At 38.9% G+C, this 27,965-nt stretch overlaps 1 protein-coding gene across 1 annotated transcript; it reads right to left on the bottom strand.

The window, feature by feature from the left end:
• Window positions 1-16: 16 nt before the first annotated feature.
• On the bottom strand, window positions 17-27,964 carry LOC108772800 (protein gooseberry-neuro). The gene is made up of 6 exons (XM_018538422.1): window positions 27,916-27,964; window positions 24,443-24,756; window positions 19,542-19,653; window positions 1,440-1,636; window positions 614-1,028; window positions 17-240 (listed from the first exon to the last, which is right to left on the bottom strand). The coding sequence occupies exons 1-6, from the start codon at window positions 27,962-27,964 to the stop codon at window positions 17-19; spliced, it is 1,311 nt and encodes a 436-aa protein (XP_018393924.1).
• Between the last annotated feature and the right edge of the window lies 1 nt (window position 27,965).

The following is a 27,965-nucleotide window of genomic DNA, read 5'->3' as shown; positions in this document are numbered from 1 at the left end:
GAGATTAACTGATTGGTTAAAATATTCCACTCATACTACGGTGATAATTAAGCTGATTGTGAGTGTGCTGAGCGTAATCATAGCCTTGGTCGTACCACTCTGACGTTGGTCCTGCCGTATTCGAGGTACTCGAAGACTGAGTAGTCTGCAAACTCCCATGCTGATGACTGCCGTAATCGCTGCTCTGAAAATGATTGAACTGTCCCCAGCCAAGCTGTGTTCTGGACCAATCAGTGTTACCTAAAAGTCAAAGACAAAGTAGACTTTAATATACGTTAACACTTTGACAGAATTTCAGACGTGAGTAAGATTTCAATTCAAAAAAGAAATTTATGCATTATACCTTGACACTTTAATGTAATTTTAAATTCGAAAGCAGTTCCGTATTTATTAATACATCAGAGATTATGGTACATTACGAGGATTTAAAAGAAAAATTCGAAACATAAAGGTATTTTAGAGTGTTCGTTTAATATTTGATAAACAATAAAGCTGAAATGATTCCAAGAACGTTGTGAACATTAAATAGAACGCAGACCTAGTATGCTGCACAGTTTCTCGACTCTTCTTCCAAGAAAACTCAGTGACTCGCGAGATCTTATGAAGTACTCACCGGCGTTGTGCGAAAGCGACGGCGTACCGTGCGCGGCGGGTGGTTGCATTGCTGATACCTGCGCGAGTTGCACGGAGGCTGCGTGTGCTGGAAGCGAACCGATATGACCGGAAATGGTGACTGCGTGCCCCTGAAGGGCGCTGCCCATCGTAGTGGGTACCTGAGTCATCGTGCTCGCCATTGGGGCGGCAGTGGTGCTGCCGGAGACTTGGTGAACGCTACTAGACGTCTGCTGCAGCGTCGGGCTGTGATGCAACGTAGGGGGTACTTGCGATATTCCGCTCGGTACCTGCTGTATCTGTACGAGCTCGTGGTTAGCTGCATATTGGCAAGTCGTCAACTGCAGGTTCGTCACAGGGTGCTGTATGTTACCGTTGTGTTTGCGGAGTCGCGCCCTGCGATTACTGAACCACACCTGAAACGGTGCGCATGACACTTGGCGGTTTCATCTTTTCGATGAAATCGATTTGCAGGTAATCGTGATAAAGGCATTAACAGCACGAGCAATATCCTGGCTTTTATTGCTTCCTCGAATTTCTACTTCTGTTCTTTGCTTCTTTATATTTGAATTGTAACCGTTACAATTGTTATCGTTGAATTGTAATGCGTTACACAAATATCTTACAGAATCTTTTTGTTAGTAAAATAATTTGATCGAAAATAATTTGATCTTAATTTAAGGCATACTTTTAAATCGTTTCTAACAATGATTGATAAAAAGAAAAAAACGATTGAGACCGAATAATCAGAAATTCTGTTCGAATTGTCATGAATGATGTGATACATTTTACGTTAACGTCTGCTACCAACGTCACGCGACACTCACCTGAATCCTCGCCTCCGTCAGTCCAGTTCTCTGTGCTAATTCCTCTCTGGAGTAAACATCTGGATATTGAGCTCGTTGGAACGCAGCTTCCAGCTGTTCGAGCTGCTCACCGGTAAACGTCGTTCTGCTTCTGCGTTGCTTTCGCTTCAATTGAATACCCGGCTCGCTTTCCGTGTCAGAGTCGTCACCGCAGCGACCTGGGCCGTAAAAGTGACGATCAAATTGTCATATTCAAGAAATTCAGAGAAAAGTATTTAAGACATTCTAGAAATTCAGATTGACATATTATTCCGAATGACTTATATCGAGAAATCTCTTTTATTAATTATCGAAACTCCGAGATTATGCTATTACAATTTCTTGAATGCAATTAATCTTGTCTAAATTCTACCGTTATTAATAAACGTTATTATAACGTGTTATCGTTTACGAATCACATTCAAAATATATAAAGCCTATATGGTACACGATGCATATTTTCTGCAGCTGAATTTCTTGCGTTTTAGTAAATTATTAGAATTATACTACACAGAGAGAACGAAGAATTTCTAATAATTTACTAAAACGCAAACAATCCAGTAGAAAAAAAATGCATCATATGTTCCTACAGATGCGTATCCATTATTAAAGAAAATTAGTGTTTCTATCGCCTGTTGAGCAGCATTTGTGTTTCTATTGCCTGTTTCCATAAGTTTCCAAAAGTTCTCTAATAATAGTTTTATTCAATAGAGACAATATCTACCCGTTGCTATTTGCTTGTTTCCAGTAACATTAGACAGCAAACAGTTTTCGTGGATATACGTACATTTACGCATCGTATTACTGCATGTTCCACACATGCATGTGTCTGTTTTAAATGCGAGTTATTGTTATTATACAAAGGTTTTTAGTATCAAATCGATATTTCATTGTTCTTAAAATAAAACAAAATCCTAGTTTTCTTATATTACCAACATTTTCATTCGAAAAATACGAATTGCCGAACACATGCAAACGCCTTTTACGAATGATTCACAAATTACGAGCGTATACCAGGAAAACTTTCGCAACGTCGAAACGATGACGATCTTTTAAAATTCACAGTGATTATTAATTGGTGTTAAAACGGCCGTCACTACTAATCGATAAATCGTCGAGAAAGACGCTCTGTCACTCAACCGGCCGTTGCATCGTCGATGAACTCGCCTCTTTCTCTGAATGGGATATTGATGAGACGATGATCATCATTTGTATAATATGCGTATCCGACGACGGCTATTCCGCACAGTCATCGTATTTCCTACGGCTTAATTGTTTCCTATGATTGAATTCCATACATTTCACCTAATATTTTAGGAAAAAATTCCAATACATCGTCATTCTATTTTTTTATTTTTACCGCTTAATTGTTTCCTATACCTAATTAAATTCCACACGTTTCACCTAATATTTGAAAAAAGTCCTAGTATGTCATATTTTTTTCTCATAATTCATCGTATACCGAATAATTTTATTGATAAAAATATTTTTATTTTTATTTTAAGATTATTAATAAAAATTTATAGAAATGTATTTTATTTCATACATATTTGATATTTTAGCTAATTAAGTTGAATATTAAGATTGGAATGAATCGAAAAGTCTAATTTCGTTAATTTTATGTAAATATAACAAGAATTCTGACGTTCCGGTTTAAAGCTTTTCCAATCTATCTGCTTGCATGAAGTAACATTATGCGTTCTGCATACGTTCGCATGTACACTACATATACCGTAGTCATTAAAGCATCCATAAAGTGGTCGTAAAAAGCAAGCAATGGTTACCACCATGTTCACCGCCATCTTGTCTCGTTTTCATAGTTTTGATATGTTTTATGATCAACCACTTTTTTCAGCGGACTCGGTTGCTCCTTGAAATACTGATGATATAATAATCTCCTGTTTAAAAAAAAAAACTTTTTGCAATTGTGCATCCTATCAATAAATTCTTCCTTCTTTTTTCCACGAGAGTTTTTCTAGACTGAGATAATAGAAGCAGAAATTTTTAAGTATATATTTTTTTAGTATACCTACACGGAAAAAATGTTTGCTGAAGAATCTGAAAATTTAGCTATAAGAATTAATCCATCTGAAAATAATTTTTTGTTAGACCACCAAAATAATTAATTTAGAACACTTAAGCTGGTTATAATATCAAAGTTTTTTACAGTATTGTTTATCATGCTTAAGTTTCTTGTACAATAATTTTGGTGGATTAATAACATTATTTTCAGGTCTGTCTAAATTTATAGATATTTTGGCAAAATTGTTCTTTCCAATCATACACATTTTATTAGCCTAAAGAAATTGATAATCTCTTCTTAAAAATTCTTATTTTTCTCAAAATTGGTGTACACTTTTCACCATTTAAATGCACGGCCACTTATCAAATCAATCTTCACTTCTTGAAACTTATTTCCCATAAAAGGTCCAGTCTTTTCGAGGACAATAACGTCTTCGTTTCAACGTTGCTCAACCATTCGATACTTAGAATTAAATCCTCCTCTCGAAGATTCTGAGAACCTTGTAATATCCTCGCATTCAGCACTTTGTTCCGCAAACATTTCTATGCGATACGCTTTTACCTTCGTGACCATTGATAACTATTTGGCTGAGAGAACCGGGAGCTCGTGCGTTCATTTTTCTAGTAAACGAGAGAAAAAGAAAACACGTATACATAAACACGTGAAACCGTCGATGGAAACTGACCGGGCTACCTTTGCCAAATATTTACTCCTAAGTCGATTCCCTCTCCTATTGATCTCCACAATCGTCCCATTGTCACTCAATCGAGCGTTCCCGCGAACTATTGTCCGCGATCGGACGTTGTGCTTTCCCTGCCGTATTCGTCTCCGTTCCATCTATTTCGAAATAACATTTAATCTCGTGCACAATTTTATCGCTCGATCGAACGCACGCGGGGGCATACGGTCGACGATGAGCAACGAGTGGCTTGTTGTGACGTCCAACAATCCACCCTGACAACAAACGAGGATTAGCTCGCTCTTTTATTTGCCGACCTACACCAGCGCGCTATCGCCGATTCCGCGATGCGGAATTAAACGGCGACGACAGTAATTCTGTTTCTTACGCCGACCGGCCGACCGTTCAGGCCGATTTTTCGTTCACGATCCACGTTTTACGAGTTCACGTTCAATTGAGATCGCCTGAGGTCTTTTCCTTCAAATATCCGGGATTCAAACAAGAAAGAGAAGATTGGTTCATAGTACGATATGTATGATTTTGACGTAAAGCTTAAGAGTTATGTAATAACTAGAATTCTAAAGATTTTGACACAATTACATATATTACTTAAAGGAATCATTAATCTGTATAATTATATAGAGCGGATACATCAATTTAACTACAAATTTAACGTCCTTTGGGATTTTTGATAACGAAACAAAACGTACTCTTGATGTACTTGATCTTATCATAGTTTTATGAAAATAAAACGATATTAAAATTAGATTAATATAATTATTCTCCTATATTAAATAAAGTTGACGAAAGCCTTAGGCCCAGTTTCACAATTCACGGTTAACTCTTAACCAAAGTTCAACTTATTTCTCTTTCCAATTCTAGAAAATTAAAGTATTTATTTTTACATTCCTCTGTTTCATGCAAATAAAAATAATGCAAATTTAATTTTATATTATACATGCTATTAAAAAATATAACTATGTATATAAAAATAAAATTTATTTGAAGTATTCCGAGCACCTCACTTATCTACTTAACGAGAGTTGTGTCGTCACTATAGATCGAGGGACGGTATATAGTCTTACGTGGCGTTTGTGGGAAGGTGATTCGCGCGAAGCAGAATCGACGGATGTCTTCTCGAAGGACCTGCTATTTTCCTCGCGTACAGTAGAACCTGCCTCGAATCTTGCCGGCGGACAATGGAGGATGCTCTCTTTCCTTGCGGTTTTCACCTCGCTCGACGAGGGAATGAAACTAACGGCGGCGGGATTGCGGCTTTCGAGTGTACAAGAAAACCCAGCGGCCGTCCTTTGAGCCTGAGTCCATTCTATTTATTGTGCAGCGTTACATTTGTCAAAACGTAACGTGGCCTCTACGCACATGAAGGCGGATGCGCCGGCATCTAGTCAAACTTAAATAACGCCTAGGGGCTTTCGGCAAAAGGTACGATATATTAGGCATCCATCGAGATTTCGCACGACAGCATTGATTAACAGAAATAACTTTCTCGTTGGAATTCGTCCGATGATGATTTTAATATGGTTTCTAAATTTGTTTCTCATCTCTGCAGTACATGTGGTCGATTTTATACAGAAGAATGCTGCGTTCAGCAGGAAGGAAGCTTTGCAAACGTTATAAGATTTTTAATATGTTTTTATTATTTTATATTATAGAGAATAAATTAATTATTTAAAAAAATCTCTTATTTCGTAATATCCATTATTGCTTGTTTTGTAATCGCTGCTCTTCTTAATGCTTTTAATTTAATAATTAGTTCTTACTTTCACTTCCTCACTGGATCTAAATGTATAAATCAATCATTACTTATTAAAGAATCTTATTACAATTGTTATTTTTCCTGCTGTATGTAGCCATTGCCATTCTAAATATCAGAGCGCTGATCGTAATTTTCAACACGAAACAGCCCGCTTTTTAAAACCGTATTTTAGTACAAACAGGCTTGACTTTCGGTGTCGATGAGATAAGTGGTGCAGGAGAAGTACTGATTGTGAGCTCACTACCGCGCACTTGGCAGTCATCACGCGTCTTCAGGTGCGTTACAAACAAAAAACGATGAACATCTTTCGACGTTCACCATCGTCTCCCTTCTCCCGCTACCTGTTGCGACGATGAGGCCGGTGACAGGAATTTAAACCTGGGTTCCGCCACCTTTACTGTCTGTAGATGCAACTTGTCTCCGAGCTATTCTCCCATTCTTCCGTTTGTCATACCGAGGAACGTGGACGAGCCGCCAAAGATGCCGCCAAAGAGGATCCCCCGTCGAAAGATCCACCGCCGTTTGACGGTCGCCGGAAAAAGGTCACTTCATCACGTAACCACCTTTATCTCGTCTTTCCAAAAGATGCGCACTGCGCGATTAAAATGCACCGAGAATCTTGGCCTCGTACTCCTTTCAAGCGACGAAGGTGAGAGAGTGAATCGCGCGTGTGTATCGCAAAAGATGTTGAGGATAGGGAAATCGAAGCACGAACAAATTACTTTACATAATTAGGTATTTCAGAAATTCTTAAGATTTTCATAAAATCTTTGGCGAATTTTTGACACGCACACAATAATTTCTTCAAAAGATCATATCTTTATAATAAATAATTACTAACTAGAATCGATATAGATCTGAACATTATTTTCTTATACCATCAAAATAATTATTAACGTTTTTATATTTATATTAAACATATTAATATTTACTCTTTTTTTTCTACGAATTATATCATTTTAGTTTCTTCAAGTTAAGTTATGATATAATCATATGAGCGATCCTATTTCTACATTTAGTATTGTTTAGTAATTTTACTTTTTAGATTTTAATAATCCTAAGTGACAAACTCTTACCAGGAATGTGAATATTTGAGCGATCGTAATCGAACATGTTGAGACAAGAAGGTCATTGATTAATATATATTAAATACACCATATGTCTTGGTTAAATTAATTGGTACGAACGGAATGAAGATTAAGATTCGAATCTCGACTAAAAGTGATATTTTTCGTGAAAAATTCTCTACAGTGTTTTAAAGATATTCTTTAGCATCAGTAATATTAAATTGCATGTCAATTTAATTTGTGATATTACGTACTTCAGCTTCAGTATAAAGCCTGTATTCATAGTTTGTTTTTATTTTAAGACCGTCTAAAGTAATGTCTGAAGATGCAAATACGGTTCTGTAATTGGCTTATAACATGTTAAGGCTATACTTAGACGATTTTAAATATAAGAATAACTGACTATGAATACTGGTCTAGGAGTATGTTTCAAGACCGGCAAATAATCAGCGTGCAATTTGCTTGAATTGGAAATTGTAAAATTCACGCAAAAGATATTTTTAAACACGCTTTGACCAAATAGCCTTATTTATGTTGAACATTTTTTCATCAGTTTTCACTTAATATTGTACAATATTAGTAATATTACAATATACATAGATGAGTCCTACAGATCTGATATCAATAACTATATCACACATGCAGATTTTGGCGTCTGATTAATAATAATTAATGACCTTGTCTTGATATGTTTGATTACGATCGCACAAATATTCACATTCCTACAGAACATTAATTAAGATTACTAAAATCTAGGAAAGTATAATTACTAAATAATACTCAGATTAGAAATAGAACTGCTGTATGATTACATTATAATTCAGTAAGATAAGAGCCTATAAAATTAAAAGATGTCAAGACAATACATCTCTACATGTATTTTAAACAAATTTATTCCAAATATATGACTGCGCGCCGATTCTTTTCAGATTTGCAACACAATCAAACTGAATATTCCCTACAAATTAAATTAGATCTTCGATTTTGTTTGCATTTTACTATTAGTATTTTAAAACCTATAAAATTGCTAAAATCTAAGAAGTGGAAGATGTATCAGTTTGACTTCTATATTTAAGCACTTCAGTGCATCTTCCATTCTCGCTTAAGCGGCAATCGTTTTGTTGTAGAGCATCTATTCAGCGAAGATATCAGTGCAACTAATTATCAATTATCATTATTGGCTCGTTCGGCCGGGTCGGCTTCTTTTCCCGCGGCATCGGCGAGACGGGGGTGGCACAGAGCGTGGCCAGGTGTGCTCCTCGCGCCGTGGGGACGTTCGAGAGGCAGGTCGGCGGTGTTCGGCGAGTCAGCATTCCTTCGCGCGGCCTCTGACATCGGCGGTCCTCTCAGAGGGCTCTACCCGTCTCTCTTCGATCTTCGGGATCCCCCTCCGGTTTTCCTCGTCCCGCTCTTACCGGCCGGAAGAAAGGAGAAAAAAAGGTAGCTGCCCGAGAGCGCGAGCGGGAGGCAGAAAGATCGAGTATTATGCGCGCGTGTGTGTATATGCGTGCGATCATTTAGGTGCCCATATGTCGGACTTGTAATGAGAGAACGAATGCGCTCTCCGCGCGCCGGGACAGGGAGGCGGGCACTCGATGAAACGCTTTATAGATTATCGCCCCGGCCCACGCCATTGTTTTATCGCGCACGCAGTCGTCCTGTTAGCGCGTCGGCGCCTGGAAATGTCAATTATGCCGGGTGTGTAATTAAGTTTGCAAAAGTCCGTGTCTAAGTCCCGCTTCGTGCTCACCACCCGAGCTTGACCTATCCGAGGGAGCGTCTACCGCCCTCGCGTCGCGTTTCTCTCTCTCTCTCTCTCTCTCTCTCTCTTCTCACGTCGCTCCCTCTGAGTGCTTCTTTACATGAGAATCTGCTATATGCTATTAAATTTTGTTTTCGAAAAGCGAAGGTGATTTTATTTTTACATTTCGTTGTCGTTCTTATTCAGCGATGATGTAAGACCCGGCGGGAGCTGTCGACAAGCGTTGTGCATCGGTGGGTGAGTTACTAGCTTCACTTCCAGGTGATCCTGTCGATAAGCGCGCGCGCCTCGGGGCCATCGTTGGTTGGCTTCGTTGATAGGCACAATCAATATCGGCCTCACGAGGATGAAAAGCGGCCGATCGGGCCGTGAATAGATCGCGTGAAAAGACGCGTGTAATCAATTATGGGGAGAGGGGGGCGGTCCCGCGGTGTCGAGAGCAAATATCTCATTCGTAGCAACGTCATCCAGAAATGTGCCGGTCAGCATCCCCGCTGCGTGTGCGTTGCGCTCGTACACGCGTGTACACGCGCGTACACGCGCGTCCTGTCGCCTCGTCGATCGCACGTACATTCGTATGCCGTGCCGTAGTGTACGCGAAGTCATTTTGTACGATTAACACGTTGATCGCGAAGCGAGATTACCGTAAATACAGCGAAATGACTCACGCCGTTATTGTTAACGGCGAAGGTTCACAATAAGGCGTTTGCTTTTGGAATGTTGCATATTGTTAGACAGTAAAGCCCCGCTAAACATAAACTAATATTATATTGTAAGATATAAACCAAAGCTCATATGGTCGAGCTGTGTGATTTCGCGCGGCAAGACGGTTGCTTGTTAAGATGGACTCGAGTCTCGATTCAAGTTATATTAAAAATCAAGCGTTCCATCACCCAGCATCGATAATGGAGCGCTTGATATTTTTTCAGAAATGGGATTCAACTAACTTTCTTTGGTGAAGAAACTTGACTTTTCAAGAAGTATTGAAGAAGAAATGACTTCTTGAAAAATCAGACTTTTTCATGGGGGATACCATTACGTGCAACGAGAGTCTGATGCGCAGAAACCTGTTGCGCCATGATTCTGAATCTTCGAATTCCAGCTTCTTGACGCTAACGATATTAACAAACATGGTAAGTTAAGAAAGTTTATATTTTAATATACGTTACTGTTATATACAAATCATATCAAATATATTTACTTGCGGAGTCTGTATGTCGTATGTAGAAGAGAAAACAATTGTACGTCATAAGTGTGTTCAAGATTAACACAATATAACAATAAATGATAAAATATTTTATCATACTAATCGTAAGAGCTAATTAATTACATTATATAATAAAATATAGCGAGTTTGGTCACTCACATTATACTAGATTAGTACTACACAATCTGGTATCATAAAATTGGCAAAGTATATTAATGTAAAAGTATATCAACATTTTATACAATTAAATGTCTAAAAAAATGACTTTGTCACGTTATTTAACAAAGCGTTATTAATAAAGTGTTTTGTTTTATTGTCAAAGTAGTCATAGTTTATACTACGTCACTGCACAACCTTTAATGTGCACTGATCCCGTGTAGTGCAGCGAGTAATCGAATTCACTGTAATTTCTGAATTGATATGTAAACCTATTGTGTTCATTATTTGCAATTTTCTAACTTACTTCAACAGCATAAGCTGATACATATATCACCGCGCATGTTCACGATGTTGGACGCTCAACGCTTGATGTTCCCATGTAAAAACCAAGTAAATTGGGGGAAATTAGTTGAGAATTACTTTTGAAGCTGTAAGAACTAGGCTGAGAAAAAATGTCAGGCGCTCCAACTTGAACCGAGTCGTCCATATTAGTAAGCAACCGTCTCGCCTCAAAGCTACACAGCCCGACTGTAAGAGTTTTAGAGAGAGTTTATGTCTTGCAATATCAATATTATAATTTTCCACTCGATAATATAAATATATAATGTAACACATACTTATAAGTTTCAAAGAAGCTGTGCAGTTCTTTATTGTTATCTCCGTGTATTAGTAGGTATGTATTGATTAAATGCCAATGTTTCATGAACATTGCAGTTCACTTCATCAAGGTGAGAAACAGCTTGAATTACTTGGCATTTAACGATGTTAGATAATCCGTAAACCCCACGTAACTTCATTGAAGAAAATACCCGTGGAAGCCTCAAAAGTATGTGTCATATTATGTTTATACAGTTATAGTGTTAAAGAACACATGTTAGAACAGTTATACTGTAGAGTAGAAAATTATAACGTTATAATGTTACGGTTAAGGAAGTTATGCGGTTTGCGGGTTATTTCCGTGTTTTGATACATCGTTAAATGCCAAAGGTTGCTTCTTATCCTACGATCAAATAAACTGCAACGTTCATGAAAAATCTTTAATAATTATCAAGACACGGAGATAACTAGTAAGTAAACCGCGATCCGAGAAAGTCTTAAGTATTAAAGTTACTGTCAGTTTGTTTTCAGCGAGACATTCGTCAGAAAGTAGTGAAGATTTAAGTCATTCCAGAGCGTGGTGCTAGCATGGTAAGTTTGCTTTTTTTAATCGCTATCGATCATGTATGAATGATATTTCCCCTGCCAGTGCACAACGATCGAGATAGAAGGGATCTGAAATCGAGCATCTATAGTGGGACATTTACACCAAGACATTCAAAAATATAATGCACATATTTGGTGGGCTTGACGTTCTTCTAAAGAGAGGTGGAGTCTCTCCGAGGATCACGGCAACGGTTATTCGAGCTACAAGCAGCATCCGTTGTCGCATGTAGATCGCCGCTGCTTTCCTGCGCCTCCCTTTTGCTTTCCGCGTGTCGAATCGGCCGGTGAATGGCGGAAAAGGTGCCGCACCTCCGTAGGTTATAAATCTAGCCCCGGCACCACCTTCCCTGCACTCCCGTCGCTCATGGGGGTCCCCGAGATGCGTGTGTGAGGTCCCCCTAAATGGTAACAAATGTCCTCAAAACGCCAACAATGAGCCTGCGAAGCGGTTGACATCCGTGAGCCACGGTCTGTCTTCCTGTCAACGCCCGTGTATACGCGCCGTGAGCGTGTGAGCGCGTAAGGGAAGAAGAGGGATGCGACCGGTAGTCCGGTACGAGACCAATCTCGATGACAGTTTTCGCTGGTATAACGACGGGCCGCTACAATTAGGCCGCGTTGGGTACTACTCTCCGAGACACCGCATCTCTCGTCGGCGTCGTTGGTGGTCCGTGTAAGGGCAGTTGTGATGACGGTGCAGAGTTTTCTTTTATTTGCCAGAGTCCCGTTCCTTTCTCCACAAACAATCGCCACTCGATTATGACTCTGAGAATTATTATGTATTCGTCCCCATCCCCTTCACAAGTCTCTGGAATAAAGAATTCATAGAAGATGTCCTAAGCATCGATCCCGGTGATCACGAGTGAGAGTTCTCGACATTTTTTTTTTATTAGCTGCATTTTAATAGGGATCAACTTGAGCAGCATTTCTGTACGTTCATAACACAGGCCTCAAGTGAACGTTGACAGCGTCGTGGTCAGTTTCGACCTATCTATTGACCTGACCACTAAAATTATGAGGTAATTAACTATGCCTCTCGGGATGAAACGAGCTACCGTGCTCATTATTTCGAAACCGCATTGTTAGTGGCCTTTTTCAAAAAATACAAAAGTGTCGACCTTTTATTGTTTCGATATCGACAATAGATTTATATAAATTGTCGCTGAGTAAATTCTTCGAAAATATGTGACAATATTCTTTAGTTTTCTCGTTATTGAATTTCTGTCTTCGAAGATTTGAAAAATAACATTATAAAAGATTTTGCTTTTTTACTTGAAAACACTTGTTATTTTTTATTTAGAATCGTTTAGAAAGTAAAAAATTGGCTACAAAAAATTTTAAGAACAATTTATTTAAAAAATTATATACAAGTTTCTTAATATAGATAATATACATATATTATTATAAATAAATATATAACTACTGTATATATGTACATATATGCCTACACCTTAGTCAATTTCTTACATCTTATCTTACTTCATAATCATCCTGAAAATTGAGGCACCTGTCGTACCTGAGACCAGTTTCAGACCATTTACTCTCGTGTCGTAGAACTCTACCACCTGAGTGTCTAGGCAGTCCATGGCGACTTTTTTCAGTGCAGCATCACTTGCAAAGCGTTGCCCACCAAGAAACTGCTTGATGTAGGGGAATAAATGACAGTATATGCTAAATCAGGGCTGTAAGACGAATATTCAAAACCATTCCAACGAAACTCATCAAGCATCTCCTTTGTCTTCCTGGCAGCGTGAGGACATGCAGGCATTATCATGGAGAAGATTCCTTACAATCCTGACTTAGCGCTATCATTTGTTCTCCTATTTGAAGTAGTTTCTTAGTGGTTAACGCTTTGCGATGCAGCACTGAAGGAAGCCGTCATAAGGCTTGTTCTTTGTCGCTGCACTAAAACTTTCTATTTCGCTTTCGCCAGACTTCAAATATATGCCTATTCCATTTGAAGTACAACGAGTGAACAATAGTTCAACTACAAAGAATAGATCTATAGACTGGTTGAACGCTCAGGCGGCAGAGTTCTCTGACGCGGGAGTGATCTTTTAAACTGACTGGTCTTTTAAACAGAATACAAGAATCTTAATTTTTAAGGTGATTGTTTTAAAAAATAAATTTCAATATGTGTGTGTGTTAAAATTTTAATAAAACAAATTTTTTAATCTTTTTATAGTCAAATGTTCTTTATTTTTTAGACGATCCTTGTAATCAGAAGACGCGGTAGTGTCTCCGGCCATGTTCAAAAATTGATCTAATAAATACTAAAGGAAATTGGTGATATTTAAAGACATGTACTTTAGGATACACTAATTATTTTTTTCAATAATAATAAGTAATTTACTTTGTTAGTTACTTACAATCAGTTTGCAATCAGTTACTTACAATTACTGCTTTTCGTTAAAAAATAATTAGTATGTCCCAAAGTATATATGTTCCTAGGCACAACAATCTCCTCTTTTATCACGTAATTGTAAAATTTTACTCTATTATCATTTTTGTGATAAATAGTTTCACATTAAAAATATTTTCCTGTGAATTGTGAATTTACGCCGCAAGTATATGTTCGCAAAAATATCCGAGTACAAAGTGCCTTTATAGGACGATCGATTGATCGTCCTCGAGCGATGTTGCTGTATAATTAGCATTTTTCCATAACATGCGCGCGAGCCTCGACTCTTAAAGTGCGCCCGATTAAATCGCGGCTTAATGAAAGAGAAGACTACGACGAGTTGCGGGTCGAAGTAGCTCTGGAAACGAAGGATGGCTCAGAAAAAAGGATGGAGGCGATGCAGGAAATTAAAGTGACAATGTAGTCGTTAAGTTTGTATCTACTCTTCATACTTCGTTACAGTCATGTCTTAAATGATTAAGGAAAGCTGATTAACTAAACTTCTTCGATACTTAAAAATTTTTCTTTGCAGAAGTTCAAGACAAAGTCACTTATGAAAAAATAATTAATAAATATGTATAAAGAAATAATGCAATTGCTTCGTGTATAAAACATATTTTAAAGAAAAATAAATTTAGAAATTTAGATTCTTTTACATATATATAAAATTCAAAACGTTAATGGAAGAGTTACATGAGTCTAATACAATTAGTGCGTTAATTCTTTAATATGAAATTGTTTTTAATTAAAATTGATACAATAGTTAATGATGAACTATAATGAATTTTTCAGCTCTACTTTGAACCATTTTTGGCGATAAAAAGAATTTTGCTGAAGTATTCAAGAATTTTGCCAGAAACAGATCTGAAAATAATTTCGTTGGATCTTCAAAACATTTACTTAGCAACCTTAAACATGATGAGTAATGATATGTAGAAAGTTTTGACATTCTAGTAATCAGTTTAAGTTCTACATAATTATTTTGATATCCAACAAAATTATTTTCGCAGATCTATGTATCTATAGCTCTATACTTTTAGATACTTCAGTATAATTATCAATGTTATACTTTACATATAGCAAAATTGAAAAGAAATTATTTCATATTTTTTAAATTGTAAAATTATGTAATACCCGGATTCTCTCTCACCCGCAGATTTCCTCGAAAAAAGATGTCGCGATAAGTCGGATACAAAATGTAAGAATAAGTAATTAGCAATCAATCCGAGAGGATTATCCCGCATAAACCCCAGACTCCTTCTTAATTCAATCCGAGGGTAAAGCTGCGTCCGTAAAGACACACGTCGTATGATACGGGTATGTACATCGCTCTCGGAGGATTATACGCTCGCGTGACAAGGATCGCGTCCACGGATTCTGCGGCCTGCGGCCCGATTCGTGCGGCGCATTAGATACACGCTTTGATATCAGCCCCGACGTCCGGCCCTCAGCTCCCTTGCGTCCTTGCGTCCTTTTTCTCTCGCCCGTGTAATCGCTCACCGACTCCTTTCGCATTCCTCATCGCGTCGATGTGTCGACTCTCGAACTGCGATGTTTTGCGACTCCTCGGAGATAAGGATTACAAACCGTGGAGCGACAAAGTATCACGCCTGATACGCGACGTTGATAAAGCAAGGAAGTTGTGAATAAATTAGAGGGGATGTGTGGTTAATCTCGTTTCTTCGCAAAAATCTCTTTTTTTTTTTTGACAGACCGATATAATATCGCGGGTAATTAAAGCGCTCTCCCTCGATAAAATAACGCGCCATGGAATTTAAACTCTATCGCAAGAGACACATAAATGTTTTCAACGTAGTTGAACTCTTTTATGCTATTGTACGAGGAGGGCAATAAATTAATTTTTTGATCGTCAAGATGATCAATTCCATGCCGACATGGTAAAGCGAAGTAATACCAATATAACATGCAAATCACCGTTTTTAGCGTACTAAGGACTCCATTTCGATATTATCGCGACTTCGAGAGATCTTATTGACTCTTCGCGCGCCGCTTGATAATAGCACGTTGAAGCAACTCGCGACGGCCGAACAATGTGAACGTCGAGCCGTAGCGATGTAATCTGCAAATTTGATTGCGAATCATGCGAGAGCGAGTCGGCAGCGCGTAAGAAAAGGATCCCGGCGCGGTGCGCCGAGGTGTGCTTAAACATTAAAAACAGTATCCCGTGAGCGTCGGCGGCGCATTTCCGATGAGAGCGATCGTCGATCGTCGATCGTCGATACAATCAATAAACCTGATTGTGAATCACTTAGCGGCGTTGTTCATCGCGCGGATATTCTGCCCGGTTCGATCTTGCGTTCGAGAGACGAGATCCAAGAAAGAAAGAAAGCGAGAGAGAGGGAGAGAGAGAGAGAGAAGTGGCACGAAGAGGGATCAGGACGCATATATACATATTATACACGTGTGTGCAGCACGAGGGGGCAGAGGGGAGGGATGGTGCAGGGGGGTGGGCAGGACCCATTAGGCTAATCCCTCGTCGGCGGCCGAGGCCAAAGGAACGGAATAAGAAGGAATAAGAAAGCCACAGGCTACGTGTCATTCCTGCTTGCCTGCCGACACCTATACCCTGACCGACACCTCCGCCATACTACGAGTATATCCATCCAGAGGTGCTCCCTATCACGATATTGCCCCCTTGCTCCCTATTCCGCGCGCAGACTCACCCGTAAGTTATTCAACTGCACGGCAGCGCTGAGAGTGATAGTAATTCACCCTTATCTGGAAAATGGGCTAAATTGAAAGGCTCACGTTAAGCCAGATACACAGAAAGACGTAAGTAATAAGCAAATTGGCCAATTCACAATGGACAACCGTACGGCAATAATCTTGTGTTTTCTACTATGATCGATTTGCTTATTGCTTTTGTTCAATTAATTGTTTTACGTTTTTGTATATGCCATGGACTTTAGCTTTTCATCAAAGTTGTAATTAATGTTGTACGATGATTCACATCAACTTGATTAATGTGTATGCTGTATTTTCGTTAAGTTTAGATGAATACGAAACGATTTTGGTGACGTATCCAGAGATTTAACAAGATATAGATCTGGAAAATAATTTTGTTAGACTATCAGAATTATTATGCAGAATACTCAAACGTAATGAGCAATAAAAGTTTTGACATTCTAGCAAACAGCTTGAGCATTCTACGTAGGTTGTATTCTAAAATTCATTGTAACGCTAAAAATTTGTAGTTATCAGGATAGAGTTTGATTTAAAATAAAATTATTTGCGATTCTGTATTGAATTAAAATTTTTAGGTACTTTAGCAGAATTTTTTTATTTATGTAAGATAACATTTCGACAATTCGTTAACAATGGTTGTGCACATAAAAATCTCAATCGCCTTATTTCTACTATATAGATCAATTGTAAACTTTTTTTAATTAATGAATTTCCGTGCAAAGTATCCGCTTTATAACGGTACTGCGATATTTTAATAGTGACTTAAATACTTCTCGTTTTATATTGATGGCAGGAAGTCGTAAAGCCGCGTTTGTTTCGGGGTTTATTTATTTTTACGGCGTGTGAAAGACGGACCGCGTCTTTTATCTCGAAATTTGCACAGGTGAATTGCGGCGCGGATAAAGTGCATCGCCGGCGCTTTAATTCGGCCGATCGGCGTTAATCAATTACACTGACCGCGAAAGCGGTTAATGATGAATAAACGGCGGCGTGAATGAGATCGAATGCGTACCCGCTCGTTAAATAATTATTCATTTTTGCACCACGTCCGGCGTGGCAAGGACGAGGGTAAGCAGGCGAGCGAACGAGATTTCTATCGTTGTAATTTTAAGAAAAAATTATGAAGCGCGTGCGGCAGTTGCTTATCACGAGTGCATAATTATCCGTGCCGAAAATGATACGCATCTGTAATTGATGGTTTCCTCGGTTTGCTCGACGCGCGGTTAGCGTTTCCTCAAAGGCGCCTTCTTATTGACGAAATTCGCGCCCTGGTTTAAGACGTTAATTATTATTTTTTGAAATTCATCGAGTGCTTCTGGTTATTTATGACCGCGCCGATATTTTTACCGCCCGTCCATCACTATACGCTTCAGTCTCGACTTCAATGCCATGTCTGAGATGCAAATGTCGTGTCAAAAGATTACTTGCGCGAAATATTACGTGAAACGATACGCGCGCACTTCGCAAGACCAATTTGTTCGACTAGATTGATTAAAGAATCGTCGTAGGAACGGCAGGGAGCCGCGGATGAGCACCGCTGTCGACGTGTGGCAGGCGGTCCGTTTGATCTCCGCGGGACCCTCGCGGAGCCCCTGGGTCTTGAGGCCCACTCTTGCCTCTTGGCTCTCGACTCTTTCCTCGCATTCTCGACGGTCCGCGATCGAAGGATCTTTTCTCGACTCCGGCAGCATCCTCGCCGGCTTGACTTCTTAAGACTTTGGGACACCTGTACCGCTAATTCCACCGTGTCTACCTGTATCAATCACGAAAACAGATTCCCGCCTCGCGTTTGGAATATCTAGGTTGATCGTGCGCGCCCGCGGCTTAGGCGCATCGAGAATTCCGTCAAAACGAAATGGACCTCTGGATCGAGAAGGCTCAATAGCGAGTATTTTAGAATTATGCGATCTAATAAGTTTAATAGAAATAATCATCATTTTTTAAATTTAATTATGACAATAAAGAGATGTAATACTTTACAAACAGTTAGTAATTCTCCATAACTCGTGTAACATAAACTGATAAATGTAGAATAAAATAAGCTTCTCAATTATCTACTAGTTTTTTTTATTATTAAATAGTAAAAAAAAGTGTCACAGGAAAATTATTATTTCATGAATTTTACATTAGAAATATACATTTGCTTTTTTTTTATTGTACAAACTATAAATTAACTAATAATTAACTTTTAAAGAATAAGGAAATACATTGAAAGATTCTTCATAATAGCGATAATAAAATCTGCTAAAAATTCATCAAATAAGAATTGGAAAAGTTGCACGATTCCTCGTTCAGAAGCGTCGTGGAAATGTTACTTTTGAAAGGTATACCTTTCCGAATGACCAAGTATCGGAGCGAAACCACTTCACGGAAATCTCGGAAGGAGGAAGACGGTAAAAGAGACGAGACGAGACGAGAGACGTAGGATAATATCTCGCGTCCGGTAAGATATTGACACTTCTGTAATCCGTTTGTCGGACGTGTGGGCAACTTGGCTAATCCTGCTGACGCCCACCGGAGATTAAATCCCGCCGGTTCGCCAGCTCGCTCGGACTACTATAACTTGGTTCCTAACAGCGAGGGCGAGCGAGGCGCTTAAGGCCCCGATATATATACGCTCGCGTACGTCAAACTGGGTCCACAGGGACCGGCGGAGGTTAAAAGCTCTTGATGCCCCTCAAGACGATGGATCGTGCGTCTCTCCATTCTTTCTTTTTTTTTTTTTCTATCTTATCTTCCTTCTGCGTTCCATATTTCTCGTACGGTATCGCGCCGGCACGGCCTTTGCTATTGGGCCCGCTGCGCGCGGACTTCTTTCTCGCTGCTGACAGCCTAAAAGGGTAATTAACCCTTCGACTGTCCGATGGGAACTTTACGTCGCTTTCGTACTGTTACGTGTTCGTTTTGCTTTTCGCGAGCGGCGAGCAGATAATGATCGAGCGAAGAGATACTCGGATTGGAAGAGAATTGACGTCGATCGTTCGGAATTTATTGAAAAATTGTACTGATCATAATGCGCACATAGAATTTTTTTTAAATAAAACTTATGTTAGTAAAGAGAGACAAAGAGAGAAAAAGTATCAAATCAAAAAGCTCTTACCGCCGCCTAATATGCCATTGATAGTGTAATCCTTTTTTGGGTCATCTCCTGGTCGTCCACCCCGAAGAAGTCTGCTAATTGAACTGACACTTGGTGGATCCGAGAAACCTTCCTGCATGCAAACCAAACTGCTTATTAAAATGACAAACCAGACATAATTCAACATAATAATAATAATAATACATTTATTGTTGCAATACTATATAGATATAGAAAAGAAAATATACAGCAGAACGTAAAATAAGAAGAAAGATAAACGGTCCCACGCAATACATTGCGTTTTTAAGGGATATTTTTAAGATATGAGACATTCTCTGAACGTCTTTAGAACGTTTCTTAAAGATATGTGTTGTAAGATAAAATAATCAGCAAAAATGCTGCCTAAAAACCTAAATTAACAAAAAAAAAATAGTACTAAATATACAATTAAAACTAAAATTAGATTAAAACAGTTATTTATCTTATAAGTAATGTATATAATGCCTACTAAAGTTTTCACTTGTAATTTACAATCAGTGTAACACAAAATTCATTTTAATGGTTTTCTATAGAAATAGAATTAGAAGTCAAATTGAACTACTCCACGATTGGAGTTATTCAACGGAACCAACAATTTTTGTAAAGATTTCTCATCATACAGAATATATCATTTTCGAAAGATAAACTGCGATACTATCATTATGATAATGATAAGACGGTTCTATTCCCTTCGTCTTTTGTTTTCGCATTAATTCGAGTAATTTCCGCGTAAAAACGTTCCGCGATTTCGCGAGCAAAGATTGCTAGGCTTACGCAAAGCTTTGCACGTTTCCGTCTCGATTCAGCGTTCGCCGGCTAGAGATCGGCGGATCGATCGATCGTATAGAGTTACGTGGCACCGTCGACCCGCGTGTGGCATTTGCAACTGCAGGCTACTGCACTACAATTTGGTGCGATTATTTTCGTGTCGGCATACATATTTGCACCGCGCCAAGAGAGACTCAACATTATTATATATTGTATATCCTGGCACCGTTACACGCGTGTGCACCACGGCAAAATACGGCCCGCGGGATCTAGGTTGCTCGGCGACGAAATGCACAGGTAATTGTGGAAAACGAAAGCGACCTTTTCGTAGCGAAGCAACGTGGTTTCGTTGCATCGTTGGCATAGGTAGGATTCAAACGATCATAATGATGATCCAGAGATCAACTTATCTTCGATAAGTTGGTCATTCGAGGAAACATATATAAATTCATCATCGCAAATTTTACGCGAAATAAATAAAATTAATTTGATTGAAATAAAAAGAAATAAAATTAATTTAACGTTTAATATATAATCATTTGATTTTATTTGCGATGAGTAAGCTCTCTTAAAATCATTTCGTGGCATTTATTTTAAGCGATTTGCCTTAAATGACTTACTGTGATTGCGATTTAATTACACGTGCGACGTGAAATAAATGAATCATAAAATGTAAGTAGGACTACTGCTTAGATTTAGAATTGCTATTTAAATTACTTGCAACGAGACATTTGTCGTCTTGAGCATTCTGAGGCTTGATGAATCGCGATTGTTAGCTAGTTTTTAATTATCTCATCTCAGAATACGGAGAAGAATTCGTGATTCAGCAAACAATCAGTTGCGAATTCCGTTATTTCCGTCTGTGTGAGAAGCGGAATAACTCTTTTCTTCAATTGCAGTAGTTTTGGCGTTGCACTTGCAGTAGTGTACTTACAAATGACCGTTACGAGAAACAAAAGACTCATAACATCACAAACGGGAACTTTGTTGAGCCATCATCTTTGTCATAGCAATTGTAGTTTTAACGATTCCAATGTGCGGTTGCTAATAGATGTCCACGAAGTGAACTATCCATAGGATAGCCACTTCGTACCACACAAAAGAATAGTAACGATTAAGTACAAAGTATCCAATGTCTGTAATACATTTTTTTTATGTAAGTACTTTTGTCCCAAAAAAAATATACACGATATAGTTTTAAAAAGCATTTAGAAAAATCATATCAAAATGCTCAATTTAAGAAAAAAAAAATATGCAAAGTGGCCGCATAAAATATTGTACTATTTAATTTATATACATATAATACATTAATTTTTAATTAAATTATATGGTATAAAATTGATTACTAAATCCTGAAAATTGGATAAATGGTTTGACATTTCATGTGTGTGTCACCTTGTATTTTATTAAACGAACAGGAAAATTTGCTATTTTTTGAAATTAACAATGCTTCGAAAGTCGATTTGTTCCTTTTGTGAAAAAATAAGTTCATGTATAACTTTAACATCACGATGAAGATCGAAATTATTCAGATCAAGTCCATTTAACTGAGATTACATGAGATATTGGACGCAGTGTAGCTCATAAGCTCGTATAGTGTTTCCAAGATTTCTTCATATCTCGTGATTCCATATCGGGTATCAAGAAAACTTCGTCGCCACACCTACCCAGCATCGTCCCGCCGCAGAGCCGCGAAAATCTGCTCACGTACGCACGCGCCGATACCGATCGGCGTTATCAGCGGCGCGATCGAGAGACGGCGGCGGCGATCGATCAGTGCGTGCCGAACGGGCGATTCGCTAAAGAGAACGAGATAAATAAAGAAAGCGCGTGGTAAGATCGAGTGAGCATTATCCCGCGAGCCAAGGTGAAAGAACTGCCTTTTGCCTTTGCCGAAGATTTAAAAGGGGGAAGAGCGGGTGGAAGAATGAACGAGAGCGGCGATTTGAGAGAGCGGAAGAAGGAGAATGAGACACAAGAGGGAAGAAGAGAAGACGGAAAAAAAAAAAAGGAAAAGGGGGTCGTCGGTGTCGATCGCTATCTGCCGATCTCAGAAACAATAACGATCCTTCTGCCAGTGGTGGCTGAGGCGTCGAGTCCCGGGCGATGACAGGAAAGAGAGAGAGATAAACGTAGGCCCGGCAAAGCAGCCGGACTACAGGAGCGACGAGGAGAGAGAGGCGCCCTGCGGGCCTCGGGGCCCCAGGAACGCCCCCTTCCAACATTAAATGCCGTATTAATGCCGGCCACGACCGGCCTGCCTCCACGACTGCAGCGGCGTACGTGTTCTCGAAACCGTTTCTCGTTCCTCCTCTCTACGACGACGGCTCTCTTGTCGTCCTCTCGTCGTCTCGCCCTTCGTAGTCCGCCCGTCCATATCTGCTCTCCTTCTTCGAACGGTGTTTTTCGGCGACCTCTCCCTCTTCTCCCTCTCTCTCTCTCTCTCTCGCTCGCTCATTCACTTTTTCTCGCTCTCAAGAGCCCTCTTTTCTTGCTCTCTCGCCCTCATATAACCCCCTAGTTTCTCTCTCCTGTCTCCTTTCATATTCTTCTCGTTGTTCTGTCCCTCTCTCTCTCTCTCTCTCACACACATTATTACTCTCATTTTGCTCATGCTTTGCTTTCTTTCGCGTTCTCGCTTTCACTCTCATTCTCTTTCTGACTGGTTCTTCCACAATATCTCTCTCTCTCTCTCTCTCTCTCTCTCTCTCTCTCTCTCTCTCTCGCGCGTGTATTTTTACACGCACGTCCCCCGCAGATTGATACATTTTCTCCTTATTGTCGCTCTTGCGGTCGATGCACATGATACTTCTTTCGAGCAAGATTTATCTCTCTATCGAGCAGATCGCCCTCGGCAAGGGAGGTGTTTCAGCATCGAAGGGAGGGACAAAATATCCCGTCCTATCGGAATTTCGCACGGTTTCGGTTTGAGAACCGCCGCCGATCTTATCGCGGAGACACGTAGAGATATTCGGGGCCTCCCTGAGATCCGATACCTGACTTTTGTTGCTCCGAGAGAGGAGTGCTACCGCGCCGGGCGATCGACACGATCGCAAATAAAAGCAGGACGAGCCCGGGGGTGAATCGGGATTCACGTCGCTCGGCCAACGAAACCGCCGGATTAAATAATCAATTTAATTTCCTGATAGTTGTTGGTGACATCATCTTTTGATTTCATCTTGTTTTCATGATGTTAAGTATTTTTACTTCAAAAAAATTGTAGGAAAATAAATTTAGATCAGAGAAAAGCGATAATTCTCTTCCTTACATATTATATAATATAATTTTTGCCGATGAGAAATTCTTTCGGTGTTTTTTATATATTTGTATTCTGCTTACATTCCGTAATTTACTAACGCCTACGTCGATAGCAACTCATAATTAAATATGTCCTCAAATTCAGCGTTGACGTCGCGTATACGTAATTAATCTTTCACTTTTCACGGTAATATCTTCTTCATGCATTATACGAACGAAGCGTTTCTTTCTTTTTCCTTTTTCTTCTTTCTTCTTTTTTTTTTGTTTCTATCGGAAAATCATCGGATGGTACATCGGGATTGAACGGTGCAACGCGGAAGAGATTATCTACGGAAAAGCACATTTGCATACTCGAAAATCCAGACACGGAGGTGTTACGCCAATGAGGCGTGGGTGTAGACGGCGGTCAGTAAAGTATTAAAGGACACGCGAGTCGCCTCGGGCTGCTCACGTACCCCGCCGCTCTTGCCTCGTGCACAAGATTAAAAAGCCCCATTGAGCATGATCCCCGAGAGAGATAGAGACACTAGTAAGCGCGCAGAAAACGTCCACCACGTTCGATCGAAGGGGTCGAACGATGGCTCGCGGGGTTCCCGCGAACGGAAAAATGTCCGCGTGACCGGAATAATAAAGCAGCAGCTTGAAATCACTATTTTGCCTTCGTATTCATACAATCGTAGCTTCGTGTATTTTTCTCATTCTTCTTTTCTTTTTTTTTATTATACAGCACCTCTTCTTGATTTATTTAAGATTTAATTTCTCCGAAGGACTTTTGTAAACGGAGCTCTTCTTACTATGATTATTCTCTTCCGAGGTTATTTGAATAATTTATAGAATGTGTGAATTTTTCCGCTTACCTTCATAAGTTTATCTCTAATCTCCCAGGAAAATATTCCTGGATTGTCCCTCTTCAATTCTTCGATCCTAGACTCGACTTCCGGCGTGGCTACCCGTGGTTTACTGCCGCCAATCACGCCCGGGCGAATGGATCCAGTTTCCTGATATCGATTCAAAATCTTCGATACGCAGCCGTGGGAGACTCGAAGCTGTCTGGAAATCACGCAAGGACGGACTCCCGCAGCGGCCATTTCTACGATTCTCAGGCGGGTGTGATTAGGAAGAGGTCGCCCATTAATGAAAACTCCACCTAGTTGATTCATTCGCCCTTGTCCTGTAAAAGAAAAAACGAAAAATCAATAATATCTATAGTTTAAACAGTAAATATTATTAATTACGAAATATAAAAATAGATACTTCTAGACATTTTTTAAACAAAATTAATTGCAATTGCATTGCAATCTTAAATTTTAAGGGTCTATATGTTTTCACAACTTCTCGAAACTTATTTGCTCCAGAGGTAACAAATTTATATTTCGAGAAGAGATAAAGAAAATTTTTAAAACATACGGAATCGGTCAAATAAATATTAATAAAATACATCAAATAGGCGGACGTGTTAATTTTTTCCCAGTAAAAACTGCGAAAATGCGAATCGGCGAATAATCGCACCTGATGGCTCTCATCGGAAAAACGAGCGACGAAGGTAACAAACGGTGGAAGAAAATTTGGTTTCGTGAGCGGCCTTCTGGTCGCGCAATTGCGGCGATTGAGCTTGAAATTAGCGACGGAATCGGACCGGGGCGCAAACATGAAATCAGATAACAGGAGCGGCGTGCACTCTCATACAGCTGAGGATACCAAAAACACGGCTAACAGCCGTAAAATTGAAGAAGTTATGCGCGCGAGGAGGCGTGCACCGGGCCGTTTCCAGCACTAACGAGTATAAAGCCGGATCGTTAGTCGAATTAGCCACCCTACCGTACGTGACATTAGCTCCCGTATCATCAGGCCATCCCGGGTAAACGCGCGCGCGATGCCGCACGCGTAATTACTATGTTTACGCATTACGGACGATCCGTGTACACAGAGCGGAGAGATGGGTAATTATAATAATCGTCTGAACGCGCGCGCGTCTGTAACGACGGAATCTCATTGTCGAGGAATCTGCTTGTTGTAATCCTCGGATCGGTCGTGGATCTCTTTCGAGGAATTCTCAGTAGTTAACCTTCGGCCGATATCAAAGATAATCGTTGTCTTTGTCACATCGGCCTGAACGGCCTGCTTGCGTCGGGATGTCTTTTGAGACTTCTGTAGTTCTGTCTCGGACGTCCCACTGTGACCCCGGAAAAAGTCACGTTCATTGAAAATATGACTGTTGCGAGTGCTGTATTTTGAAAGATACTTTATAGGTATATATATATATATATAACAATATGCTTTAGGTTGTTAATAAAATAAGTAAAAAAATGCATTCACATTTATCTTTGTATGAAAATTACAATATTTTTGTAATAAATTTTAACAATTATTTTATTACATATTTGTTACATCGTTATTTGTTAAAATAATAATTTGTTCAAATCAAGCGGCTGATATTTTCTTTTATTTGTCGAATAGTAATAATGGATATTGATTTTTGGATTCAGACTTGCTTCTATGAAAATGTAAATTAATTTTAATCTCAGTTCTCTCAATTTACTCTTTATTTTTTCCAATTCTTAGAAGAAGATGTAAAAGATAAATTAAACCGATATAATTAATCTACATTGATAGAAATAGATATCAAATAAAAGCATAATGATCACGATATGTGCATTACCTATCATTTTTAACGATCGCTAATTACCTACTTAGCGAATACGATATATCGTTTCGACAATTTGCGGTTAGTGTTACCGCGATGCGTTTCACACAATGCGCCTAAGGGAAAATTATGTCACGCCTAATAAATATCCATGTCCAATACGGGGCATGATAATATCAAATGTAGATTTGTCTTATTCAATTTCGAAGCGCGAGCTCGTATTAAAGATGAATATCAATTAAATGGCGGCGAAGGGGAATGTTTAATGTACGGCCAGGCGCGGCGCGAACGCGCGTTACCATTTAATTTACGACGGGATCGCTCGCTTTGGACAGGATTGATTTATCAAAATCACACGGCGGTGCAATCGATCGAATGTGTGTTAATGGCGATCGTGACTGAATTTAATTATCGTCTTAATAACCGTGCGCGAACGTGACGATTAAGCGGCTGCATTGTTATCGACGTGGCGTTGCGTAAATTATTTAATCGCAGTAATGAAATTTTCAAATACGACGATTAACGTCAGTATAATTCGACGCAAATGCACCCTTTTACGCACGCCGTTATTATCGTACGAAAGCCGTCAGAGACGCACGCGGCCAGATAAGATCTGAGAATCGCAATTAAGAAATGCAAATCGCGAAACTATTCCCATTAAAACATTTATGTATTATAATCATTAGGAATTGTATTTGAACAGCACGATTATAACTTGCCATAGTGCCTAATTAATTTATTTTAAAAAATATTAATCTATGCAGCAGCTCTTTGACTGTCTAAAGATCGTGAGTATTCGCGCGATAAAGGATTATAGAAAAGATCTATCAGTTTAACTGTTGACGTCGAAATTAGATCGGTAGCGGAGATTGTGGAAAAAATTATAAAGATCGAGAATTCTAATTTACCGATTTATTTAAAATAAATTAACTAAAATCATTATACGTGGGCAGTTTTTTTAAATCAGTGACTTTTTAAAAGAAAACTGTAATAATAAAAATCGAATTTTGATTTTAAAAAAGTAAAAAAAGTCACTGATGAAACTTATGAGACTGTCCACGTGCATCAATATTATTTTTGTTGCTTTTGTAAAAATTTTGGGGGATTTAAGCAACGCGAAGAGACCTAATATCAAAGATTTTCAAAGATGTAAAAAAGAAGAAAGAAAGTAAACAAAGTGAAACTTGAGATAGCAATAAAAATTTTCGTGAATAATTATATATACATATAAATTTCGGTGGGAAAAAAACAACAAGCAAACATCTCAGACAACAGAAAAAATAAAAATGCTGAGAAAATGCCAGAAATGCTGTAGAGCTAATACATAACAATAATAAAAAGTTTAAAAATTAAATATGTAACGATCATGAAGGTGAGTTTAAGATAATAATTTAAACCACGAATTTAGTCCGAATGTTTGTTATTTTAAAATGATGCGATAAAATGTATTTAACCTTCTCGATAATTTCTAACCTTGTTAGGAAATTTCAGGAAAATGACTTCTAGATAAATTTTCGGGAAAGCTCTATTATTTTTCTAGAGATACTAAATATATTATCCGATTAAAAAAAAAATTTATAAAAATGTGAAAGAATAACAAGAATTTTTCATGCCTGTTATCGTTCATCATTTTGCTACTTAATTTTGATTCAATTCGATTCGCACAATTTCGATTCAAAAACTAACCTTGGAACAGATATCCACCAAACGTGGGTCTCATTCCGCTGACATCCATG

Source organism: Cyphomyrmex costatus, unplaced genomic scaffold (genome assembly GCF_001594065.2).
Source record: "Cyphomyrmex costatus isolate MS0001 unplaced genomic scaffold, Ccosl1.0 scaffold193, whole genome shotgun sequence".
Classification (NCBI taxonomy): Eukaryota; Metazoa; Arthropoda; class Insecta; order Hymenoptera; family Formicidae; genus Cyphomyrmex; species Cyphomyrmex costatus.
Note: the sequence above shows the minus strand (reverse complement) of the source record. Positions and strands in the feature narration are given on the sequence as shown.